General features: G+C 42.4%; 2 protein-coding genes across 2 annotated transcripts; both read left to right on the top strand.

Annotated features, from left to right (window-relative positions):
* The first annotated feature begins 391 nt into the window (after positions 1–391).
* KRT40 (keratin 40) lies at positions 392–5,538 on the top strand. The gene is made up of 7 exons (XM_039223290.1): positions 392–1,130; positions 1,838–1,920; positions 2,189–2,345; positions 3,164–3,325; positions 3,405–3,530; positions 4,706–4,926; positions 5,439–5,538. The coding sequence occupies exons 1-7, from the start codon at positions 693–695 to the stop codon at positions 5,536–5,538; spliced, it is 1,287 nt and encodes a 428-aa protein (XP_039079221.1). The 5' UTR covers positions 392–692.
* A 6,481-nt stretch (positions 5,539–12,019) lies between these two features.
* KRT39 (keratin 39) lies at positions 12,020–18,695 on the top strand. The gene is made up of 7 exons (XM_039223289.1): positions 12,020–12,463; positions 13,306–13,388; positions 14,080–14,236; positions 14,917–15,078; positions 15,190–15,315; positions 16,903–17,123; positions 18,443–18,695. The coding sequence occupies exons 1-7, from the start codon at positions 12,020–12,022 to the stop codon at positions 18,693–18,695; spliced, it is 1,446 nt and encodes a 481-aa protein (XP_039079220.1).
* The last annotated feature ends 1,700 nt before the right edge of the window (positions 18,696–20,395 follow it).

Here is a 20,395-nt window from a genome sequence, read left to right on the forward strand (position 1 = left end):
TGTTACATAAAGTGACTTTTCAATGTGTGCATAGGTAAACATGGTTCACACAGGCGCACGCACACACACACACATACACACACACTTTAAACCCAGGACACACCTCACTCCTCCACCATGTGAGCACAGCAAGACCATAAAAAGCATCGCAATGACTGCTAACTACAGGGAACATTTTTATGATGGTGGCACAAACAAATAAATGGCATTTAATGAGATGTAATATGAATTTTAAGAGGATACATAAACGAGTTCCGGTGCCCAGGATCAAAACCTATGGGAATATTATTTCCGTCATTTGTAATGAGTTGCACCTATAATTACTGAGGGGGCCACATTTTCTCTGTCTTTCTGAATTCTGCCAAACGAACAATGTTTCCTATGAAGATTTTCTTCTGGACCACGCATTGTATCCTCCTGGTGCATAGAAATGGTACCCTTTTTTTAGTAACCTGAAGTTATGCCTCTTTTATGAAGCATAAAACTCTTCCTCGGCAAACAAACAGCCCTAATGAGTGTTCGTATGACAAGTGCCACCAACAGTGACAAAGAAAACATCCGGTCCGGTCCGTAAATACCCATCCAGGGGACTATATAAAAGTCTCAGGAGGGAAGGAGACTTTGGCAGTCAGTCACCCGGGGCTTTGCAACTGTATCGAGCCCTAGTCTCTTGCAACCCTCATTCTGATAGGATGACATCGGACTGTTCCACCACCTGCTGCTCTTCTGAATCAGCTTCCAACTGTGTGTTTGCTTCCCCCTGTTCCGTGGAAACCACTCAACTCCCCAGTGCCCAGGCGACCTCCAGAGGCCAGACTCCTGGCTTCCTGTCGGGGTCTCGCCTGGCAACAGGCTGCGTCACACCGTGCTACTTGGCTGGGAACTGTCACATCCCGTGCTTGGCAGGGACTGGTGCTTGGTGTGAGGATGGGGTGTTCAACAGCAACGAGAAGGAGACGATGCAGTTCCTGAATGATAGACTCGCCAACTATCTGGAGAAGGTGCGAGGGCTGGAGGAGATGAACGCGGAGCTGGAGTGCAGGATCCGAGAACAGTGCGAAGGGGACGTCCCCCTGGTGTGCCCCGATTATCAGTGTTACTTCGACACCATTGAAGATCTCCAGCAGAAGGTCTGGTGTTTCTTTGCCCTAACACTCCAGCCTCCCAATCTGTGATTTGCTCTGTCTTTATACTAAAAGAGGCTGTTCTATGGAAGTTCCCTGGAGGGAAAGGGGGCTTTTCAGGAGGTAACGTGACCTAGAGGAAAGGGTGGTGGGCCGAAAGTCAGGAAACGTCAGCATTAGCCCTAGGGATGCCAGTAATCACTGATGGCCACAATAAACTCTCTCGTGTCTAGACTCTACCTTCATTGTCCAGAGAATAAGGAAAAACTGTGTTACATCCAATGTTACTTCTGTATGCAACACTGGATGTTTATATTTATATTTTTAACATAGAGACTGAAATGCTATCTTTTTAATTACATAATTTCATCCTAGGAATCATTTTCTAAGGGCTGAAGCTTTATTTTCATGGAGTGGGGAGAGAGTCATAAAACAAACTCCTTATGAAGAAAAATCTGAGTCCAACTGTCAAGGGATATTGTAAAATGTCTTAGGGCACTGAAAAACTAACCCTTTTTATCTCTCGATTTCTTTTATAAATTAGTCCTGCTTTTCTCTTCATGAAGTAACGTGGTTAATAAGAGAAGTCATCTGAAAGCTATCTTATACTTTCTTAGAAAGACTTTTAAAAGATAAATAATGGCATAGTTGTTATATGTATTTAGGTTTCTTTCAAAGAGCCATCTATTATATATAACTAACTTGCTTCCCAGATCTTGTGCACGAAGGCAGAGAATTCTAGACTTGCTGTACAGCTTGACAACTGCAAACTGGCAGCTGACGACTTTAGGTCAAAGTAAGTTGAATTTGCACTTGAGAACAATTTATGACTGCCTCTCTCTCTCTCTGTCATTCTCTCTCTCACACACACAATGCACATGCCTGCACATACCGCAAATATTCTCTATATAAGTTTTTTTTTTAAGCTAAGAAGGCTCACAAAGCTGACATTTATTATTTGGGATATGGCTTCCTTGAGTCCTCTCGTCACTCCCCAGCACCCCCAGCACCTTGCACGGTGTCCAGTGAGGTAAGCATTGGCTGTATCTCTTTTGCCGTGAAAGGTATGAGTCTGAACTGTCTCTTCGCCAGCTGGTGGAGATGGACATTGGCAGCCTGCGTGGGATCCTGGGTGAGTTGACTCTGTGCAAAGCCGACCTGGAGGCCCACGTGGAGTCTCTGAAGGAAGATCTCCTTTGCCTTAAGAAAAACCACGAAGAGGTGAGGAAAGTGGCAAAAGCACTGAACGAATGTAGAAGGGGCAAAGTCAAACTGATAGCTTCTGTGTTGTGAACCTAAATCGAACTTGGGCAGACACTGCTCACGCTAGAATGAAAGTGTTCGAGGCACTAACGCTGTTGGGCCTGATCACTGCAGCGTGTCATGTCTCTGGAAGTACATGTGAAATGGCCACATGAATGAACCAAGCTGTCCACCTGCCATTGCTGTCATGGAGGGGTAATCCACAAAGAGCCTTCTAGGCTTTATGGCTCACCTAACTAACCCTTCTAAGGTATGAAAATCCGGCTGATAAACAAAGAGTGTGGAGGCCATTTCAAAAAGGGGATAACATCTTATGCAATATTTGGGCCAAAATTTTTAAATATTCCGTATCTATAAACTTTTTTAAAATCATAAAATATGAAGTGTCTGATTATTTCATATCAATGAAGCTAAAAAGTGAAAAGCTGAAAGATGTAACAGTGTAATTTCACTTTGAGCATTTGTTGATGATAATAATAGTATTTATTGAGAGCTTCCTATGTGCCAAGGGCTTTTATAAGTGCTTTCTATGAACATTAACTCATATCTCTCACAATAACTCTCTGGGAAAGGTAAAATTATTATACCTGTTTTGCAGATGCAGAAACTGAGCGATGAAAAGAGATTGTAACCCAAGAAACCCGAATCTAAATCCCACACTTTTACTCATTTCTCCCCAAAACAGAAATGGGACATCTTGGGATGTCAAAGTGAATGATTTCCCCCCACCTCTCCCCACCACCCTGTGACATTCTTGACTCCATTTCCCTGTTCAGGAGGTCAACTTGCTTCGCGGACAGCTTGGTGACCGACTCAGCGTGGAGCTGGACACTGCCCCCACCGTCGACCTCAACCGGGTCCTGGATGAGATGCGTTGTCAGTATGAAACGGTGCTCGCCAACAACCGCAGAGACGTGGAAGAATGGTTCGCTGTTCAGGTCGGCTCCCGGAGCAGGGAACTGACAGGCTTCCAGATGTCTGTCTTATTAGGGTCCTCTGATCACACCTGTGTTTCAGACGGAAGAGCTGAATCAGCAGCAGCTGTGCAGTGCAGAGCAGCTGCAGGACTGCCAGACAGAGATCCTGGAACTGAAACGCACAGCCAACACTCTGGAAATTGAGCTCCAAGCACAGCAAAACCTGGTATATAAGGGAAAGACAGCTCTGTTTTTGTCACTAAGGAGTCAGCCCCTGAGATGCCATCCCCTCTTCCAAACCCCAAGGAGAGACACCCACAGCTCATGTGGCAGGAAGTCTGAATTTCCAATGTGCAAGGAGTGTATTTTCTTGCCTTTCCTAAATATTGCTGTTTACCTAGCTAGAAGCAGAAGTGATAGGTCAACAGCTTGTACTGGCCCAACGGGATGCCCTGAGCATCCCTCCTGGGCTTAAGCATGATCCTGTAGCACCTTCCAGAGACAGGGAGACAAGGAAAGAGCAGGACCGGAATGAGAGCAGCACCTCTGAGCCAAAGGCATTCAAGCATTCCAGTGGGTTTTGAAGCTCTTTTGATTCGGGCCAGTTTTCCAAGCTCACCATCATAGAAAAGAATGGTATTCAAACTCTGCATTCTACCACTATCCTAAACTTTCCCAAGATCCACACCACAACCAGACCCTTCACTACACACTGCTCCACCAAGCAATGAGGATACCGTGCATGGAAGCCAACTCTAGCCAGTTCAGTCAAGCACCCTGTCCGTGCCACATTAGGTCCTATAGAGACTATCTGGGTGAATGATGGCTGTGCATTCATCTTGTGGGAGCCTTACATTATGGGGTAAATCCCTTTACTAAGCCCGTCACACAGATGAGGAACACTGAGATTCAGATTAAGTAGTGGAGGTCGTGCAGTTTTTAAGAGGCAGAAGTGGAAGCTGGATCCAGTTGGGTCAATCCCAGAGTCTCTCTTAATCCCCACTCTATGGCCCCTCCCTGCCTCATGTCCATCCATACCTAACTCCTCCTTTTAAGTGCTGTCAATCCTCCTTACACTGTTACACCAGTTTGCTGAAGATTGCAGTGGGCTTGGTGATGGTAATAATAACTCTTACCTAGCTTTTAAAGTTTTTTTTTTTTTTCAGGCACTCTTCAAAGTGCTTTACACATATCCACTCATTTAATCCTCACAACCCTCCTAGGAGATAGATATTTGCATTGCCCACATGACAGAGACTAAAACTAAGGCTCAGAGAAGCCAAGTAATCTTCACAACATCACATAGCCGCACTGGGGTAGAGCAAGGCTTTGAAAACAGACACTCTGATCCCAGGGACTGTGCTACACAGCCCTCCTGAATACACTTCTTTTCTTCTGCAGACAGAATCTCTGGAATGCACTGTGGCGGAGACCGAGGCCCAGTACAGTGCCCAGCTGGCCCAGATGCAGTGCCTGATTGATAACGTGGAGGAGCAGCTGGCCGAGATCCGCTGTGACCTGGAGCGTCAGAACCAGGAGTACCAGGTGTTGCTGGACACAAAGGCCCGGCTGGAGTGTGAGATCAACACGTACCGGGGTCTCCTGGAGAGTGAGGACAGCAGGCAAGTTCCACACGTTTATTCTCAAAATCCCCCAAGTCACAAAGAGGCTCTTGTAGGAGAATCCTGTTTCCCCAAGATCTGCCCAAGGTCAAATCTCTCTAATGGGTTAAAGGATCTCCTTACAAAAGTCAAAACAAAACAAAACAAAACATGGCAGAGGCTAAATCACATGATAGTAGAAGTGTTCAAAAGTATTCTAAAGTTCTAAAACAGAATAAGTATCATACGTAAAAATCCATGCTGGAGATCTCCCTTGGCTCCTGTCTCCCACCAAATGCATAAGATGACATTTGCAAAGTGAAGCAAATACATACAATTGTATTCAGCTGGCACAGCTGCAGTGTACAGGAAGCAACAATGGTGGGTCCAGGCATAAAATAGGCTTAAGTCAAATGTTACTCTGCAAAGAATGTTCAGATCATAATTGGCACAGCAAATTTTGGCACGATCTTTTCTGAGTTGAAATGTTATCCAGCTTTCCCTTGTTAAACTTAGTTTAACTTTTCCCCCAGGCTTCCCTGTAACCTGTGTTCTATGGCAACCACGTCAAGCAACACTTGTGAGCCATGCTCGGCATATGTGATCTGCACAGTCGAAAACTGCTGTATGTGAATGCTAACCACCCCCAGGGCAGCAGATGGAGGATTCAAAGCCAGCGGTGTCCTGGAAAGGAGATGGGGCTTCAAGTCAGAGACATCCAAACCGGAAAGTCAAGCAGGGTTTTCTACCCTGGGGAGCCAGGGTGGCTCAGTTGGTTGAACGTCCCACTCTTGGTTTTGGCTCAGGTCATGATCCCAGGGTCGTGGGATTGAGCCCCGAGTCAGGCGCTGCATTGAGCATGGAGCCTGCTTAAGATTCTCTCCCCGCCCCTTCCCCGCTTGCTCACACTCTCTTTCTCTCTCTCTCTAAAATAAAAATTTTTTAAGGGTTTCTATCCTGAACTTGTCCTCTAAACAGCCTCAGTATATTTCTGCTTTATCATTTCTTCTCCTGCCTGTTTATTTGTGATGTTTTAGGAGTCTATAAAGCTCTCTTGCTAATCTCCAAATAAAATGTGTTTCATTCTTTTAGCATGGTAAATATAAACTTTATGGCTTATTACTGTGGATGTAATAACCATGTGATGCCAAGGTAACTGCCTAAACCCATGCAGATAGTTTGATTTTGCACAAACCAAAGCTGAAAAATTTTTTTAACTCCTCAACTACAAAAAGATTAACTAATCCATGCAAAATGTCATATATCTTGGAAGACAGTTGGAACTTTAGGAATAAATTTTATTTTATTTTGTAATTATAAAAGCACAAGATTCCATTTTTTTTTCAAATTGGCACACGAAAGGGGGAAAAATCAGTTATAATTCCACACCCCAAACATCCATTGTCAGTATTTTGGGAACTTCCAGTTTTCTTTCCATTTAGTGGTAATATTTGCATATGCATATAGTTGAGTAACCTATTTTTTCACTATGTCATGTAAGCATTTTCAATCCTAATAAACATATAAGATTGTCTTGTGACCATTATGTTAGTGGCTGCATAAAATACCATAAGGTACATTGGTCTGTTATTGAACATTTGATGTATAAGAATAATTATTCACATACATTTAAAAAGCAAAACAGAGGGGTGCCTGGGTGGCTCAGTCGGTTAAGTGTTTGACTTTGGCTCAGGTCATGATATCACCATTTGTGAACTCAATTCCTGTGTCCAGCTCTGTACTGACAACTTGGAGCCTAGAGCCTGCTTTGGATTCTGTGTCTGCCACCCTCTCCCCCCGAGACCTGCTTGTACTCTCTCTCTCTTTCTCTCTCTCAAAGATAAATAAACTTTAAATTTTTTTAATAAATAAAAAGCAAAACAGAGAACTCCACTTCCAGAAAATGAAATAGATGTACATTTCCTCGCTCCTCTTCCTAAGTTTGGCTAAAAACCCTAGAAATTACATACAAATCAAATATAGCATGAAGGAAATCTTTATGATGCATACCTTTAGTCTTGAGTTGCATATCTTGAATGCTGTGGTGCTAATATGAATCTACATATGTGAAAGAAATGTATACATCATACACACATACACAGACACACACACACACATTGTATGTATATATACATTATATCCATATCCTTGACTGCACAATTGAACTATAGTTGAGCAAAATACAACCACAGGAGAAAGCTAGGATACATGGGACCTCTCTGCACCATCTTTGCAACTTACTATGGATCTGTAATTGTTTCAAAATGCAAATTTTGTTTTAAAAAACATATCATGGTTTTTTCTTCTTTTTTCTTTCATAGTTTATTGTCAAGTTGGTTTCCATATAACACCCAGTGCTCATCCCAACAAGTGCCCTCCTCCATGCCCATCACCCCCCTTCCCCTCTTCCCCACTCCCATCAACCCTCAGTTTATTCTCAGTATTCAAGAGTCTCTCATGGTTTGCCTCCCTCCCTCTCCCCAACTATTTTTTTCCATGTGTTTTCACTTATAAGTGGATCAGGAGAAACTTAACAGAGGACCACGGGGGAGGAAAAGCACATGGTGGTTTTTAACCTGGAGGTTCCCACCAAATCAATATCTGCCATCCACCCACCCTCAGACTTTCCCATGGTTTCTTCTCTGCCTTGGTCAAGATTATGGCAAAACAAATATTCAGCATCTGTAATAATTTCCAATGAACTATATCCAATTTCCTCTCAGAAAAATGTACGTGACTACCTTTCCTTGATCTATACCATTTTGCATGGATGCACTAATCTATTTTTATTTCTGAATTAAAAATATTTTTAGTTTGACTTATTGCAAAATCAAAGTGGAACTGAAGTAGGAAAATATCCTTAAGATAGAATGGCCACTTTGGGGACTCTCATGTTACTTTTAGCCTTTCACAGCTGTTTTTAGTTTTGGCATAGTACTGCACTAAATATTACGTGAAAGATATAGGCTCATTCTAGATCTGACAGATCTGATCTCTTCCTGGATTAGTCACCCTGTTCTAAATGGTGTTAGGGTGGGAGCTCTTTTTTTTTTTTTTTTTTTTTTTTTTTTACCATACGGCACTTTCACTAGCCAAATGGTTTTTTCTTTGACTTTCCAACAATGATAAAAACTTCTAAAATCCTAAAAGCATTAAATTATGTCTCTTTTGCAGTAGTGTATAGATTTATATTTGCATGGCAAAAAATGTTTTTAAATCTGGTTATAGTTAAAGTGTAGACCAAAATTATCATTGATACAAATCTGGATCCCTGTGTACTCTATAGTCAACCAAACATCCCACAACAGAGTAATTGCTAATGATAATGATAAATATTCACATTAAGAGTGAATTATGCACAAAGAGCAAGGATTTCCATCATTGAAAACTGTGACATCCCAAAACAGCCCTTAGAAGCCTTCATCCAGCGGTACCTCAGTGGCTCACTCCGTTAACCATCTGACTCTTAGTTTTGGTTCAGGTCATAATCTCATGTGTTTGAGCTCCGAGTCAGGCTCTGTGGCTGGCAGCACAGAGTCTGCTTGGGATTCTCTGTCTCCCTCTCTTTCTGCTCCTCTCCCACTCACACTCTCTTTGTCTCTCTCAGGATAAATAAACTTACAACAACAAAAAAAAGTGCCTTCCTCCAAACTGTAGGAATTCCACTTTTTCCATGTGGATATATGCAGTAGGCATTCCCCTGGTTGCCAAACACCGAAATGGCCATTGTGTATAAAATAATAAGACCTTTCTCAGAAAAATCTAGTAGAATCCTAATTTTAGTTAAAAAGCAATATATTCATAGCTTTAAAAATTCAATGCACTAAATAAAATGCCAGTAGTTTTAGCACCTAGTGTTGCATAAAAAGTATAATCTAAAATATAATGCATCACTCATCTGTAAGAACCAGCACAAAGCTTTGCATTCTAGGTTCTGAGTACAGCCAAACCATGAGGACCCTCATGCAAAACAATGGCCTCAAAATTTACCTGCTCTAAATGCAAGAAGCATTCAAGACTTGAGGACTCAGGCTCCTCATAGTATCTATTTAGAATTTACAATTCATGGATTCCTTGCTGGCCCTACAGAGGTGATATGCCCTCCCTATATCTCTGCTACTGATCTCAGGCTGGACCTCAAGCCCTTTCCCCAGAAGGCTTCAGCCAGCACAAAGCTGTGAAGAGAACTCCTCTTGATCACACTCAGACTTTCTCTTCCAGCATCTGGAACATGCTGCCTCATCAGTCCCCAGGGCAGAGAAAGGGTCTTGGACTAGAAATTACAGCCCTGATCACACCTTTTCTAACTACAAGGGAACAGGAAAGAGTAATCTTCCTATGTGCCCCCAAGGAGAGGAGACCAAATATGGGTGAGCCCTGGATTCTCTCCCAGAGCAGGCTTGAAATACCTAGATGAAGAAAAATGGAGGGAACCTCAACAATAAGTATGCTCTGGAGAAACAAAGCAAGGAGGGCCTGGAGAATGGCAAGGAATACAGTTTGACTAGAGTGTATGCAGGGGGTGCAGGAGTCGTGGGATGTGAAGTATAGTCAGCTGGATCAAGACGATGGCAAGTCTTGATTGCCTGGCAATCAAGAATTGTACCTTGCTCTTAGGAAGCGCTGGGTATTTCTGCACAAGAAAATGGTGTTATGTTAAGGCAGACAAAGAAGGTCTTCAAGATAGGCTATGTCATATACTGCTTACAGGTTAGCCAGATTGCCCAAAGTTAACAGATGAGCTGGCAGTAGCAAAATGAAGGTGACAGATAGATACCCACTGCTGTTTCAAAAAAAAACAAAAAACAAAACAAAACAAAACAAAAAAAACTGGTAATGAATGAAAGAAACTGCCTTTTATGGCTGAAGCACCACATAATTAGGAGCAAGACAATATTAGGATCAGGTAACAAACATGCTTACAGGGAAAAGGAAAATGGTCAAGTAGTAAAGAAGATATGCAAGATGCAAGGAAGGGGGTGCACAATTGATGAAATGTGGTCCTGAAGGAATCAAAGAGAAATCAGCTCCAGAGCATGAATAAAAGCAGTCAGCCATGGAACGAAGGGAAATCTCTGCCTGAGATACACAAGAAGAGAAAAAAAGTGATAAAGAAAAGAGTACAAAAACAAAAATAGCTGCCAAACTTTTTTTTAATGTTTATTTATCTATCTTGAGAGAAAGATAGAGCATGTGCAAGCAAGGGAGGAGCAGAGAGAGAGGGAGAGAGAGAAAGAATCTCAAGCAAGCTCTGGGATGCCAGCGCAGAGCCCAACTCAGAGCTTAAATAGTTAAGGAGAGGGAGGGAGGCAAACCGTAAGAGACTCTTGAATACTGAGAACAAACAAAAATTATAGAATCTTCCTGGCTATTCAAATTTGATTAATTTTTCTCATAAAACTTCAGAATTATCTTGTCTGGTTAAAAAAATCACATTTTTGAGATTGGGAGGATCTCAATAAATTTAGTGGGATCTAAGTTAAATTAATGTAGAGATAACTGACATTTTTACAGTGATGGATATAGTATTTCAGCCCAAGAACATGATATATCTTTCCATTTATTCTAGTTTTCTGTCCTTGAATGTATTTTAATACTTTATTCATGTAGTCTACCTTTCTAATTAAATTTATTCCTGTGTATTTTATATCTGTTGGCACTATTATAAATTATGTTTTTTCCTTACATTATGTGATATGCAGAATAATGTGCCCTGAAAGATGTTCATGTCCTAATCCTACAACTCTTGAATATGTTAGGCTGCATGACAAAGGGGAAGTAAGGCCACTAACCAGCTGAGCTTAAAATAGGAAGATTATCCTAGATGATATGAGTGGGCCCAATATAATCACAAGGGCCTTAAGGGTGGCAGAGGGAAGCAGAAGAGTCAATGTCAGAGTGATGCCACATGAGAAAGACTTCCCACTGCTGGCTTTGAAGATGGGAAAGGGCCATGAGCCAAGGAGCGTGGGCAGCCTCTAGAAGCTAAAAAAGGCAAGGTAACTATTCTCTCCTAGAGCCTCCATAAAGGATCAGGAACAAATAACTTTCTTTCTTTTTTTTTTTTTTTAATTTTTGTTTGAGAGAGAGAGAGCACGAGCAGGAGAGAGGAGGCAGAGGGAGAGAGAAAATCCTAACCCTGACACAGGGCTCGATTCCACGACCCTGGGATCATGACCTCAGCCTAAATCCAAACAGTCAGATGCTCAACCAAATGAGCCACCTAGGTGTCCCAACAAATAACTTTCTTAAGAAAACACTGAGAAAGTATTCCTGGGAATGAAAAACACACACCTTTCAACAGACCCTGTTTAAACAGCAAATATAAACCAACACCTTGACAAATTGTTAGCTAATGTAATTCCACAAGCAAACACTGTCATAAAACGTGGGCTTTGGAAAACCAAAAGGTAACCAGCTTCTTTTCCAGGAAATTTCTTGGCAGCAGTCGAACCCTACCTGGCAAGCTGAAACAGGAATCCAGCAATCATCTTTAAAAAGGGTCTTATGCGAAATTCTCATTTTAACCCCTGCTCACAATGCCCAAACAATGAAAATGGGAAAATCAGTTGGGCCGAACAAAATAAAATACTGATTTCTGAGTTCACCAATAATTATTAGGTATTAATAGTTTCCCTTTTCTAGAGAAGAAAGGAAAAGAAGGATGAACTCATTCTTGATCAAGCTTTAGGCCAGGTGGAGAGGTCAAAAAAGATTTAATGAACTCCATATACTCACACTTGCTTAATAATGGATGCTGGTAGAACTGTGATGGCAGTTCCTTTTGAAGATTTCATGTGAAGCCCTGGATCCAATGACGGGTAGTGGCTGTGATGGGTAATAACTTAGTAACAGCCTAAATGCACATTTTTATGAGACAAGTAACTCTTCTCAGGCAAGTAAAAAGCAGACTAATGAGATGTTCCTATGGGATTTGATATAAACAGTAGAAAGGAAAACATCCTGCCAGCCATGACCCCACCTAGAGGAAAGGCTATATAAGCACTTCAAAGAGGAAATAGTCAAGAAGCTTGGAATTCAGACTCAGTCGTGGTTGCTTGAGCTTTCGATCCGGACCACAGACTGTGAAATAAACCCAAACTGGGTACACACTATGGATACCACAGGCTGTACAACAACTATTTCTTCTTCAACGTCACACCAAAGCTGCTCTAGGATTACAAATTTTAGGACCGTCTCTTCCAACACCAGCTGCCAATATGAACCAACTGGCCATGTTCTGAGAGCTTCTCAGCCCCAGGGCTGCCACCCTACTCATTGCTTTTATCTCACACCCATCTGCTTGATAAACAACTTCAGTGCCTGTCCCCCTCTGGATGACTGTGGCTGGTGTGGTGAAGGCATCAACAGCAACGAGAAAGAGACTATGCAAATCTTGAACGAGCGCTTCGCCAACTACCTGGAGAAGGTGCGGGTCTTAGAACAAGAGAACGCTGAACTGGAGCGCAAAATCCAGGGGGAGTGTAACAAAGAGCTTTGTGTCGTATGTCCTGACTACAGGTCCTACTTTGCTACCATTGAGGAGCTCCAGCAGAAGGTAAGATTCTTAGGGATGTGTATAATCAAGGTGAGTAATGACTCGCCAAACAATAGCCATTTGCTAAACCTTAATATTTTTAGTTCATTTTATGTTGGAAAAAAAATGTTTTGTAGAATAAGAGAATCTCTTGAATGAAATTGTCATCTCGAGGCAAAATTCAGAGTCAAACACTTACTCATCTCCCAGAGATACATTCTGCTGTTATAACCAGAGAGCTCTGGCCCAAAATTGTGTTAACAACCGATAAAAACAGGGACCTGAGGAAAAGCATTTTGTTTTAAGAAGTACCTAAACAGTTTAATTTTTATCCATTGTGCCACCATTACCACTCTTGACCCCTCTTACGCTCGTTTCATCATCTCCAAATTGTTTCCACGGTCATTGCAACACCCAACCTGTTTCCTAATCAGAGTGATGTGCTGCTGATACACAGGCCAGATTTATTCCACTTTATTTGTTCAACAAGTGTTTACTGAGCACCACCAACAAACACCAGGCATTACTCTGGGCTCTGGGAAAATAACAGCGAACTAAAAAGTCCTTGCCCACATGGTGGTTACATTCCAGAGGATGCAAATTGAGGGCGGACTTTATATTTTGACAGTATAACATATACAAAGGTTTTTATTGAAGAAGTTCCTGCTGATTTTCTAGGAAAATAATAACAACAACAACAAAATCCTCTGACTTTCCAAAGCTCCCCAAGCCTCCTAAGTATAGCTATGAAAAGCCTAACTGCCCCCACCCCCACCCCATTCATCGCCACACACACAAGCCCTTGGTTTTGAAAGAAGATCCCGGTGTTTGTCTCATTTGTGTGTACAATTTCTTAATTCTAGATCTTGTGTACCAAGGCTGAGAATTCCAGACTGGTCTCACAAATTGACAACACCAAACTGGCTGCTGATGACTTGAGAGCCAAGTAAGCCCATCCAGCACTGTCATTCACGACAGAATTCACCCTGCCTCTGATGCGACACACACCCAAGAAGCGTATTCCCAAATCCACTAACCCTCCCAGCCCCATAGCATGTCAGTACCAGCCCAGAAAAGACCTTTACATCCAGTAAATGATAAAGATTACTAACCACTCACATGTATACACTACCTGTAGTTTCTAACATATGAGCCCATCTGATTACCTGCACAGTAATTCAGGAGAACAGGTAGGGCTAATATATAGTCACCTTGTTTAAAGGTGATTGGTTGATTTCCAGAGGAATTCAATTCCCAGACAACTATGGTTTCATAGGGCTCAGTTACACCCAAAGACATACACCTAAGACAAGACACAGCTAAAATGTGGATGTAAGTTTTCTAACTCCTAATCCACTGTTCTCTCCAATTCTCCTGCATTGCCTCCGAGGACAGGGGGAGGAAAAATCCCCTCATCTCAAAGAACAGCGATGTGGCCTCACACTGGCAAAGCGATTAAGGGAACAGTAGCTAAGTGGTGATGTTTATCAAATGGTCTCACCTCCAAAGAGAATCAAGCCCACAACAGAAATATAATAAATGAGAGGCCCAAAGGAAAATGTGGAGGGAGTTCTGCTTGGTTTGATTTACATCATCTACATTTTAATGCCTTTCTTTTTTGTGTCTCATTTTTAAAGGTACGAGGCTGAAGTGTCCCTACGCCAGCTAGTGGAGGCAGACATCAATGGCCTACGGCAGATCCTGAATGCCCTGAGCCTTGCCAAGGCTGACCTGGAGGCTCAAGTCCAGTCTCTGAAGGAAGAGCTCCTCTGCCTCAAAAACAACCACGAAGAGGTTAGAGAAAAACCAAGAGAGTCACTGTAAGCTAAGCCTCTAAAAAATAGCATCTATTCCTTCGAGTTAAACTTGACAAAAGGTGTCCCCAAAGAGCAGATACTATTCTGTTTTTCAGCCCTGATAATATCTACTGCCACTACCAGTGGTTCAATGGGTTTCCAATCCACTGTCCAGGAAACAATATCAAAGCCTCCACTGCCCCCACCAGCTTTTTCAAGACAAGGAAGCAGCCCAATTTAGGGGAAAAAAACCTCACAGGTTTCCCATCTTTTTGTAGGTATCCATGCATGGACTTCTGCCACCACTGCTCTAAGTCTATATTGGCAAAAGTCCATATTGGCATCATAGAGACTCTGGTCTCTTGTTATAAACTCCACCTCTATGCTGCTTCACCATTACCCATCCCTAGACATGATCTAAATCCTTAAAGACTCTGATCTTGCTAATTAATTCCTTTTAATGTTCCACATACTTGAACCCAGAGTCATATCTGAAATAGTCTTAGGTTATTTAACAGCCTCTCAATAGCACCTATAAATCATCTATACACACAAAAAAGTCATTATTGTGAGCTATATTTCAGACACAATTAAGCTAAATTATTGCTGTTAGACAAACAAGAACACAACAGTGTCATGTGTTCACCATGTGATTTCACATTCTTTCTCTTTCCACAGGAAATCAATTCCTTGCAGAGTCAGCTTGGGGACAGACTCAACGTTGAAGTGACTGCCGCCTCTTCTGTTGATCTAAACCGGGTTCTACAAGAAATGAGATGTCAGTACGAGTCCATCATGGAGACAAACCGCAGAGAACTAGAACAGTGGTTCAACACGCAGGTGGGGAGGATAGAAAAGTCCAAACCAAAAAGCTGACCTTGCGTTTCCAGGCACCCTTCCATCAAGGCATGTTTTCCTTCATAATATGCATGGTGTCTGACTGTGTTTCAGATGGAGGGGCTGAACCAGCAGGTGGTGACCAGCTCTCAACAGCAGCAGTTGAGCCTGAAGGAGATCACTGAGCTGAGGCGCACCATGAACGTGCTAGAGATTGAACTGCAGGCCCAGCACCGAATGGTACCTAGGAAACTGACCAAGCCTAACACAGTGGTGATGGCAATCGCCCCTGACACCTGCATGCTGCAATGTTTCCCAAATCGTGTCCCTGAGAACAAAGGTTCCTCTGTTTGCTAAAGGGTCTACAGCCAAGAAAGGGCTTATGGTCAAATAAGCTTGGGAAATGCTGAAGTAAACAAAGGTTAAACAGAGTAACTTCCTGCAGACCTTTAATAAGCTATTATACACTATGGATCTCCAAGGAGATATATCGTATTCAGCATTCCAAAATTTAATTGACTGTGGACCCCTTTTTTTTTTAAAGAGCCTCCCTGGCAATAAGCATCCATGGAGTACACTTTGTGAAACACTACAAGAGCACTGTATTACATGCAAAACATTTTTCTAACCTATCAAATTCATAAAATAATCTTATAAGAGAGGTGGCATAATTATGAAGCCAATTTTACAGACGACGCTCAGGGAGCTGAAGTGATTTTCCCATGCCAAATCCAAGGTGAGTTCCACCTTGCCTATTTTAGAGATGGAGGCACTGAGATCCTGAGGGATTAACTTGTTAAAAGTCACAAAAGAAATGAGCCTGAGCCAGAATTCGGGTTCCAGAGCCACTTCTGCCCCCATTGTACTGCCTCTGTGAAGTAGGGGATTATTTAAATGCTCTGATGTGAAGGGTGTTTGGAAGACCTTGCCCCCAAAGCTAGATTTGTCAACAGCTAGTCATGTGACCATGGCGATTCACTTAACCTCTTGAATCTGTTTTCTCATCTTTGAAAACTGGGAAAACCATGTAAATAACAGGTTATTCAAACCTAAAAATTCCATTATCCATAGACTTAAGGGCGGTGGCACAGGAAAGAATTGTAATCATCAAAGTTTCAATTCCATGTTTTACATGTAAAGGAATGGATTCAGTCAGGGAATTGGTTGTTGTTTTTTTTTTAATGTTTATTTATTTTGAGAGAGAGAGAGAGAGAGAGAGCACAAGGAAGGAAGGAGCAGAGAAAAAGGGACGGAGTGGGCTCTATCCCAGGGCCATGAGATCATGACCTGAGCTGAAATCAAGAATCAGGCACTTACCAATTGAGCCACCCAGGTGCCCTGCAAGTGAGGAAACTGGTCATGGCTAAATGCTGCTAACTTCTTTCTTAAGGTACAAATATGCACAGAATGAAGTGCCATGGTAACAGGTTTTTAAAGCCCAGGTGGAAAGTAAGTTAGAAAGTTTTTTTGGTTTTTTTGTTTGTTTGTTTGTTTGTTTGTTTTGTCTTGGTTTTTTTTTTTTTGGTCTCATAGGTAGGAGAGTGTGGTAGGATAGGCGATTAAGAAAGAGAAAGAGAAGTAAATACTTTCAGGGAAGCAAAAATAAATAAGGAGGCTAAAGGGAAGCAAGCTTTAGTATAGTAGATCATTTTGGTTTGGGATTCCTTCGGTTAAGAAGTAATAAGAGGGCTTGGAGATTCACTTGTCTCACACACACACACACACACACACACACACACACACACAAATTTAAAATGATACAGTTCACAAGTGACCTAGGCTCCAATGAATCATCATAACAAATCTTACTTTCTTCCTCCACGGTAGAGAGATTCCCAGGAATGCATCCTGGCAGAGACAGAGGCCCGCTACACGGCCTTACTGGCCCAGATCCAGTGTCTGATTGATAATGTGGAGGCCCAGCTGGCAAAGATCAGGTGCTCTCTGGAAAGACAGAACCAAGAATACGAGATTCTGCTGGATGTCAAGTCCCGGCTGGAGTGTGAGATTGCCACATACCGCAGCCTCCTGGAGAGTTCGGATGTCAAGTAAGTAAAATAAAAACAACTATGGGGAAATACGCTCACACACATGTCTGTACTGCCTCTGAGCAACAGGGGGCGCGTGCTTTGATCTTCATGCCAGTGATGGGAACTTTAGATACATGGTCTCAAGCCGTGCAGTCTGGAGAGGTACAATTGTAACCTAGTCCAAATCTGGGCCATCTTGAAGAGCTAGCGCACCAGGCCAATTCCTTATATATTGGGTTTTAAAAAGTACAGGGGAAAACAATGGATTCCCCAAACATTCAAACATTCCTGGTGACTCACAGACTTCCCCCCACTAGATGAACCGTCATGAAATCGAGTAGGACAGCCCTGTTCCTTCTGGAGGAACAGTCGGTTCAGGCTGAAATGCCCATCTCCAGCCTGTTGTCCTTGATGGCAACAGCAGCATGTAGATACGTGTATTTCAGCATATTCTTAAAAAATAGAAATTGTAATGTTTTTCACTAATAAGATGCTAACCAGCCCATAAGGGACTGACATAGAGCACAAGCTCTTTGAAGCAACTCAGTCCACACTAAGGCCCCAGATGCAGACTTAGTAACAACTGTTACGGAGACTTCCTTCCCCCAAATAATCAGTGAACTCTGCTCGCAGGGTTCTTCTAACTGGCATGTCCACATGATATAGCACAATGTTAACCAGAGCTAGTCACTTTGAGGAGCTACAACATACCAAAGTGCCTTGAAGCATCCAAGAAAGATACTTTCTAAAAAGAGTTCTGGTAACTGCTTCCAACTCCAATTCTGTAAAATTTCATTTAAATACACCCAGAAGGCACCTAGAAGTTTCCCGATAAAGCATAGAGGACTCTTCCATAGATGGGGTTCAGGCCATCAGATAAGAAAAACACCTGATTAACTTCCTTTCTTTGGATAATAAGCCCCTCGACCTGTCCGTTATCACAGTTGATCCCGTAAGTTTAGCTCCATTATACCCATTCTGCAGATGAAAAACTAAAAGCTCAGGAGGGTTTCCTGACTTATCTCGGGACACCAGCTTGGTAAATGACAGAGCTGGACTGCACCCTGGTCTTGAACTCCTGGCATGGTGTTCTTACACAGTTCTGTGACACTGTCCACAACGGCAGCTTACAGAATCGAATGATTGTATGCCTAAGATGCTGCTTTCCCATGCTTCTGGTCTGATTTTCTTCTACCCATGATAAAACAAAACGAACAAATAAGCATTTGGAAGTACTTGTTTTGAGTGACACATGTTGAAAAATTACCCACCCCTGTTGTTCTCCACAACCGTCCTTACCGTTCCTCAATCACAAGTAAAAATCTATTTTTTTCTAGGCTTCCCTGTAACCCGTGTGCCACCAAATGCGAGCCTTCCAGTATGGCCAGCACCATGGAATGCACAGCCCCGGCTTATAACACATCGTCCCCAGCCTCCTGCGGAACACATGAGCCCTGTGGTGCCTACAGAGTCCTGCCCCAAATACTGGTTAAAATCTTCACCATCACGCAGGAGATTAGGGATGGCAAAATCATTTCTTCTCATGAGCATATGCAGCCTTGCTTCATCACCAGAATTGCCAAAGCCTAACATCCCAAGGTGATGAAAATGACCCTCATTCATGAAAGAGAGGCCAGTACTTGCTCCTACCAGAAAGGCTTAAAAAGTCCCCAGTCCCTTAAGGTACTTAGTTTCTTACTAACGCAGTGGGTGTGCCTTTCTAGACAGAATATCTTTTATTCCGATCCTCTCCTAAGCCTCTGCAATGTCAAATCAATGCCTGTCCCTCAGAGAAATGGGTAATGTGCTTTCAGAGCAATGTCAAAACAATAGTGTATGCCATTTCTCTGGAAGCTCATTACCCATTTCTCTGAGAGACAGGCATTGATTATAAGTGCCCAGGAAGGTGTCCTACATTACTTGACTCCAAGGTGATGGGCAGATTTCTCTTTTGTTTACTCAGGGCTTGTTTACTTACATTCCTCATTAGAGCCAGTCAGACAAGTTCTAGGATTGTTTCGGCCATGGCACATGAAGGTGAAAAGCTGTGACCTTCCCTTCTAAAATCCTTCCTTGGCTATAGAAAGAAGCCTAAATGGGGACAGCATGAATAGGGGGAAAGATCTTTAGTGTTCACTTTCCGTGAATAGATAGTCGTGAGTCTGAAATCGGTTCAACTCTGCTGTTATCCGTGCTCACATATTTCAGTTCCACAACGTATTTTTGAAGATGTCCGTGTTCTCCAAACCTTTGTAACCATTAGGCTTCTCCAAATATTTTCATCAAGATTCAGGAAGGGTTGTGGGGAGTGAATCTAGAGCATTTTGAAGGAGTAACATGGGTCCTTTCGTTAAATGTTTGTTATTTCTCTTTCCACTCTTTAGGGAATGGGAGTTGGTTCTGACTGTTTAACAAGGTATATTGAGCTGGAACTCTCACATCATAACTCTGTTCCTGCCTCTCCCTGTGACTGGTGATCATGGAAAAATAGCTTAGATTCGTCCTGCAATCTATCCATCAGAGAGAAGTGGTCTTGATACCACCAACTTAGCATAAAAATAAGTATTGAATAATCGCTGCTTGCGAGCACGACACAGTGAGAAGATACCATTTATGCACCTGCCATTATCAAGGCTTCTCACAGGAGGGTCACAGAAGGTTTCAGTCAATCCCTACAAAAATTATCCGATGTTTCCAGAAGATTTAGTAAACAATAACAAACCAAATACAGAATGTGGAGTCAAAAGACCTGAAGTCCTAAACTTGCCACTTAGGACACAGAGGGCAAAATGTCTAGCCTCCTTCAAATTTAATTTCCTTATTTGTTAAAGGGGGACCATGGCTACTTGACAGCTTTGTAGTGTAGATCAAAGGAAATTGTTTGTGCTACTCGGTACACTGAAGAGCACTATGCAAATGTTATTTTTATATAAGCTTTGCTTTGAACTACAGCCCTAGACCTAATTGTGTCATTATCTCATGTCAAAATTCTTTTCCCGTCAATTTAGTCATCCAGTCATGATTTTGTAGTTTTAATAGTGCTCGGCTTTCAGGGGTAAGAAAAAAAAAAAAAGAACAGAACAAGATCTTCCTGTGATCAAGCCTGCAATTGTACAGAGTAAAGCATTTTTGAAGTCTTACGTTTTGTATCAGATATCACTGGATGGCTGGCGCCCACAACAAGGACAAAAGCATTGTTTAACTCCGGTCTCAGCAGCCGCCTCCTCTGGACAAGCAGCAACTTACACTAAGCGAGTGGAATGCAGAACTCCCAGAGTGATCTCTTCCCC

The sequence above is a fragment of the Hyaena hyaena genome, unplaced genomic scaffold, assembly GCF_003009895.1.
Source record: "Hyaena hyaena isolate Hyena2069 unplaced genomic scaffold, ASM300989v1 scaffold_1306, whole genome shotgun sequence".
NCBI lineage: Eukaryota > Metazoa > Chordata > Mammalia > Carnivora > Hyaenidae > Hyaena > Hyaena hyaena.

Coding starts and splice junctions, on each gene's coding strand:
- KRT40 (XM_039223290.1), top strand. CDS start 693: ATGACATCGGACTGTTCCACCACCTGCTGCTCTTCTGAATCAGCTTCC. Junction 2,346..3,163: donor TTAAGAAAAACCACGAAGAG/GTGAGGAAAGTG, acceptor TTCCCTGTTCAG/GAGGTCAACTTGCTTCGCGG. Junction 3,326..3,404: donor AAGAATGGTTCGCTGTTCAG/GTCGGCTCCCGG, acceptor CCTGTGTTTCAG/ACGGAAGAGCTGAATCAGCA.
- KRT39 (XM_039223289.1), top strand. CDS start 12,020: ATGGATACCACAGGCTGTACAACAACTATTTCTTCTTCAACGTCACAC. Junction 14,237..14,916: donor TCAAAAACAACCACGAAGAG/GTTAGAGAAAAA, acceptor CTCTTTCCACAG/GAAATCAATTCCTTGCAGAG. Junction 17,124..18,442: donor CTGGAGAGTTCGGATGTCAA/GTAAGTAAAATA, acceptor ATTTTTTTCTAG/GCTTCCCTGTAACCCGTGTG.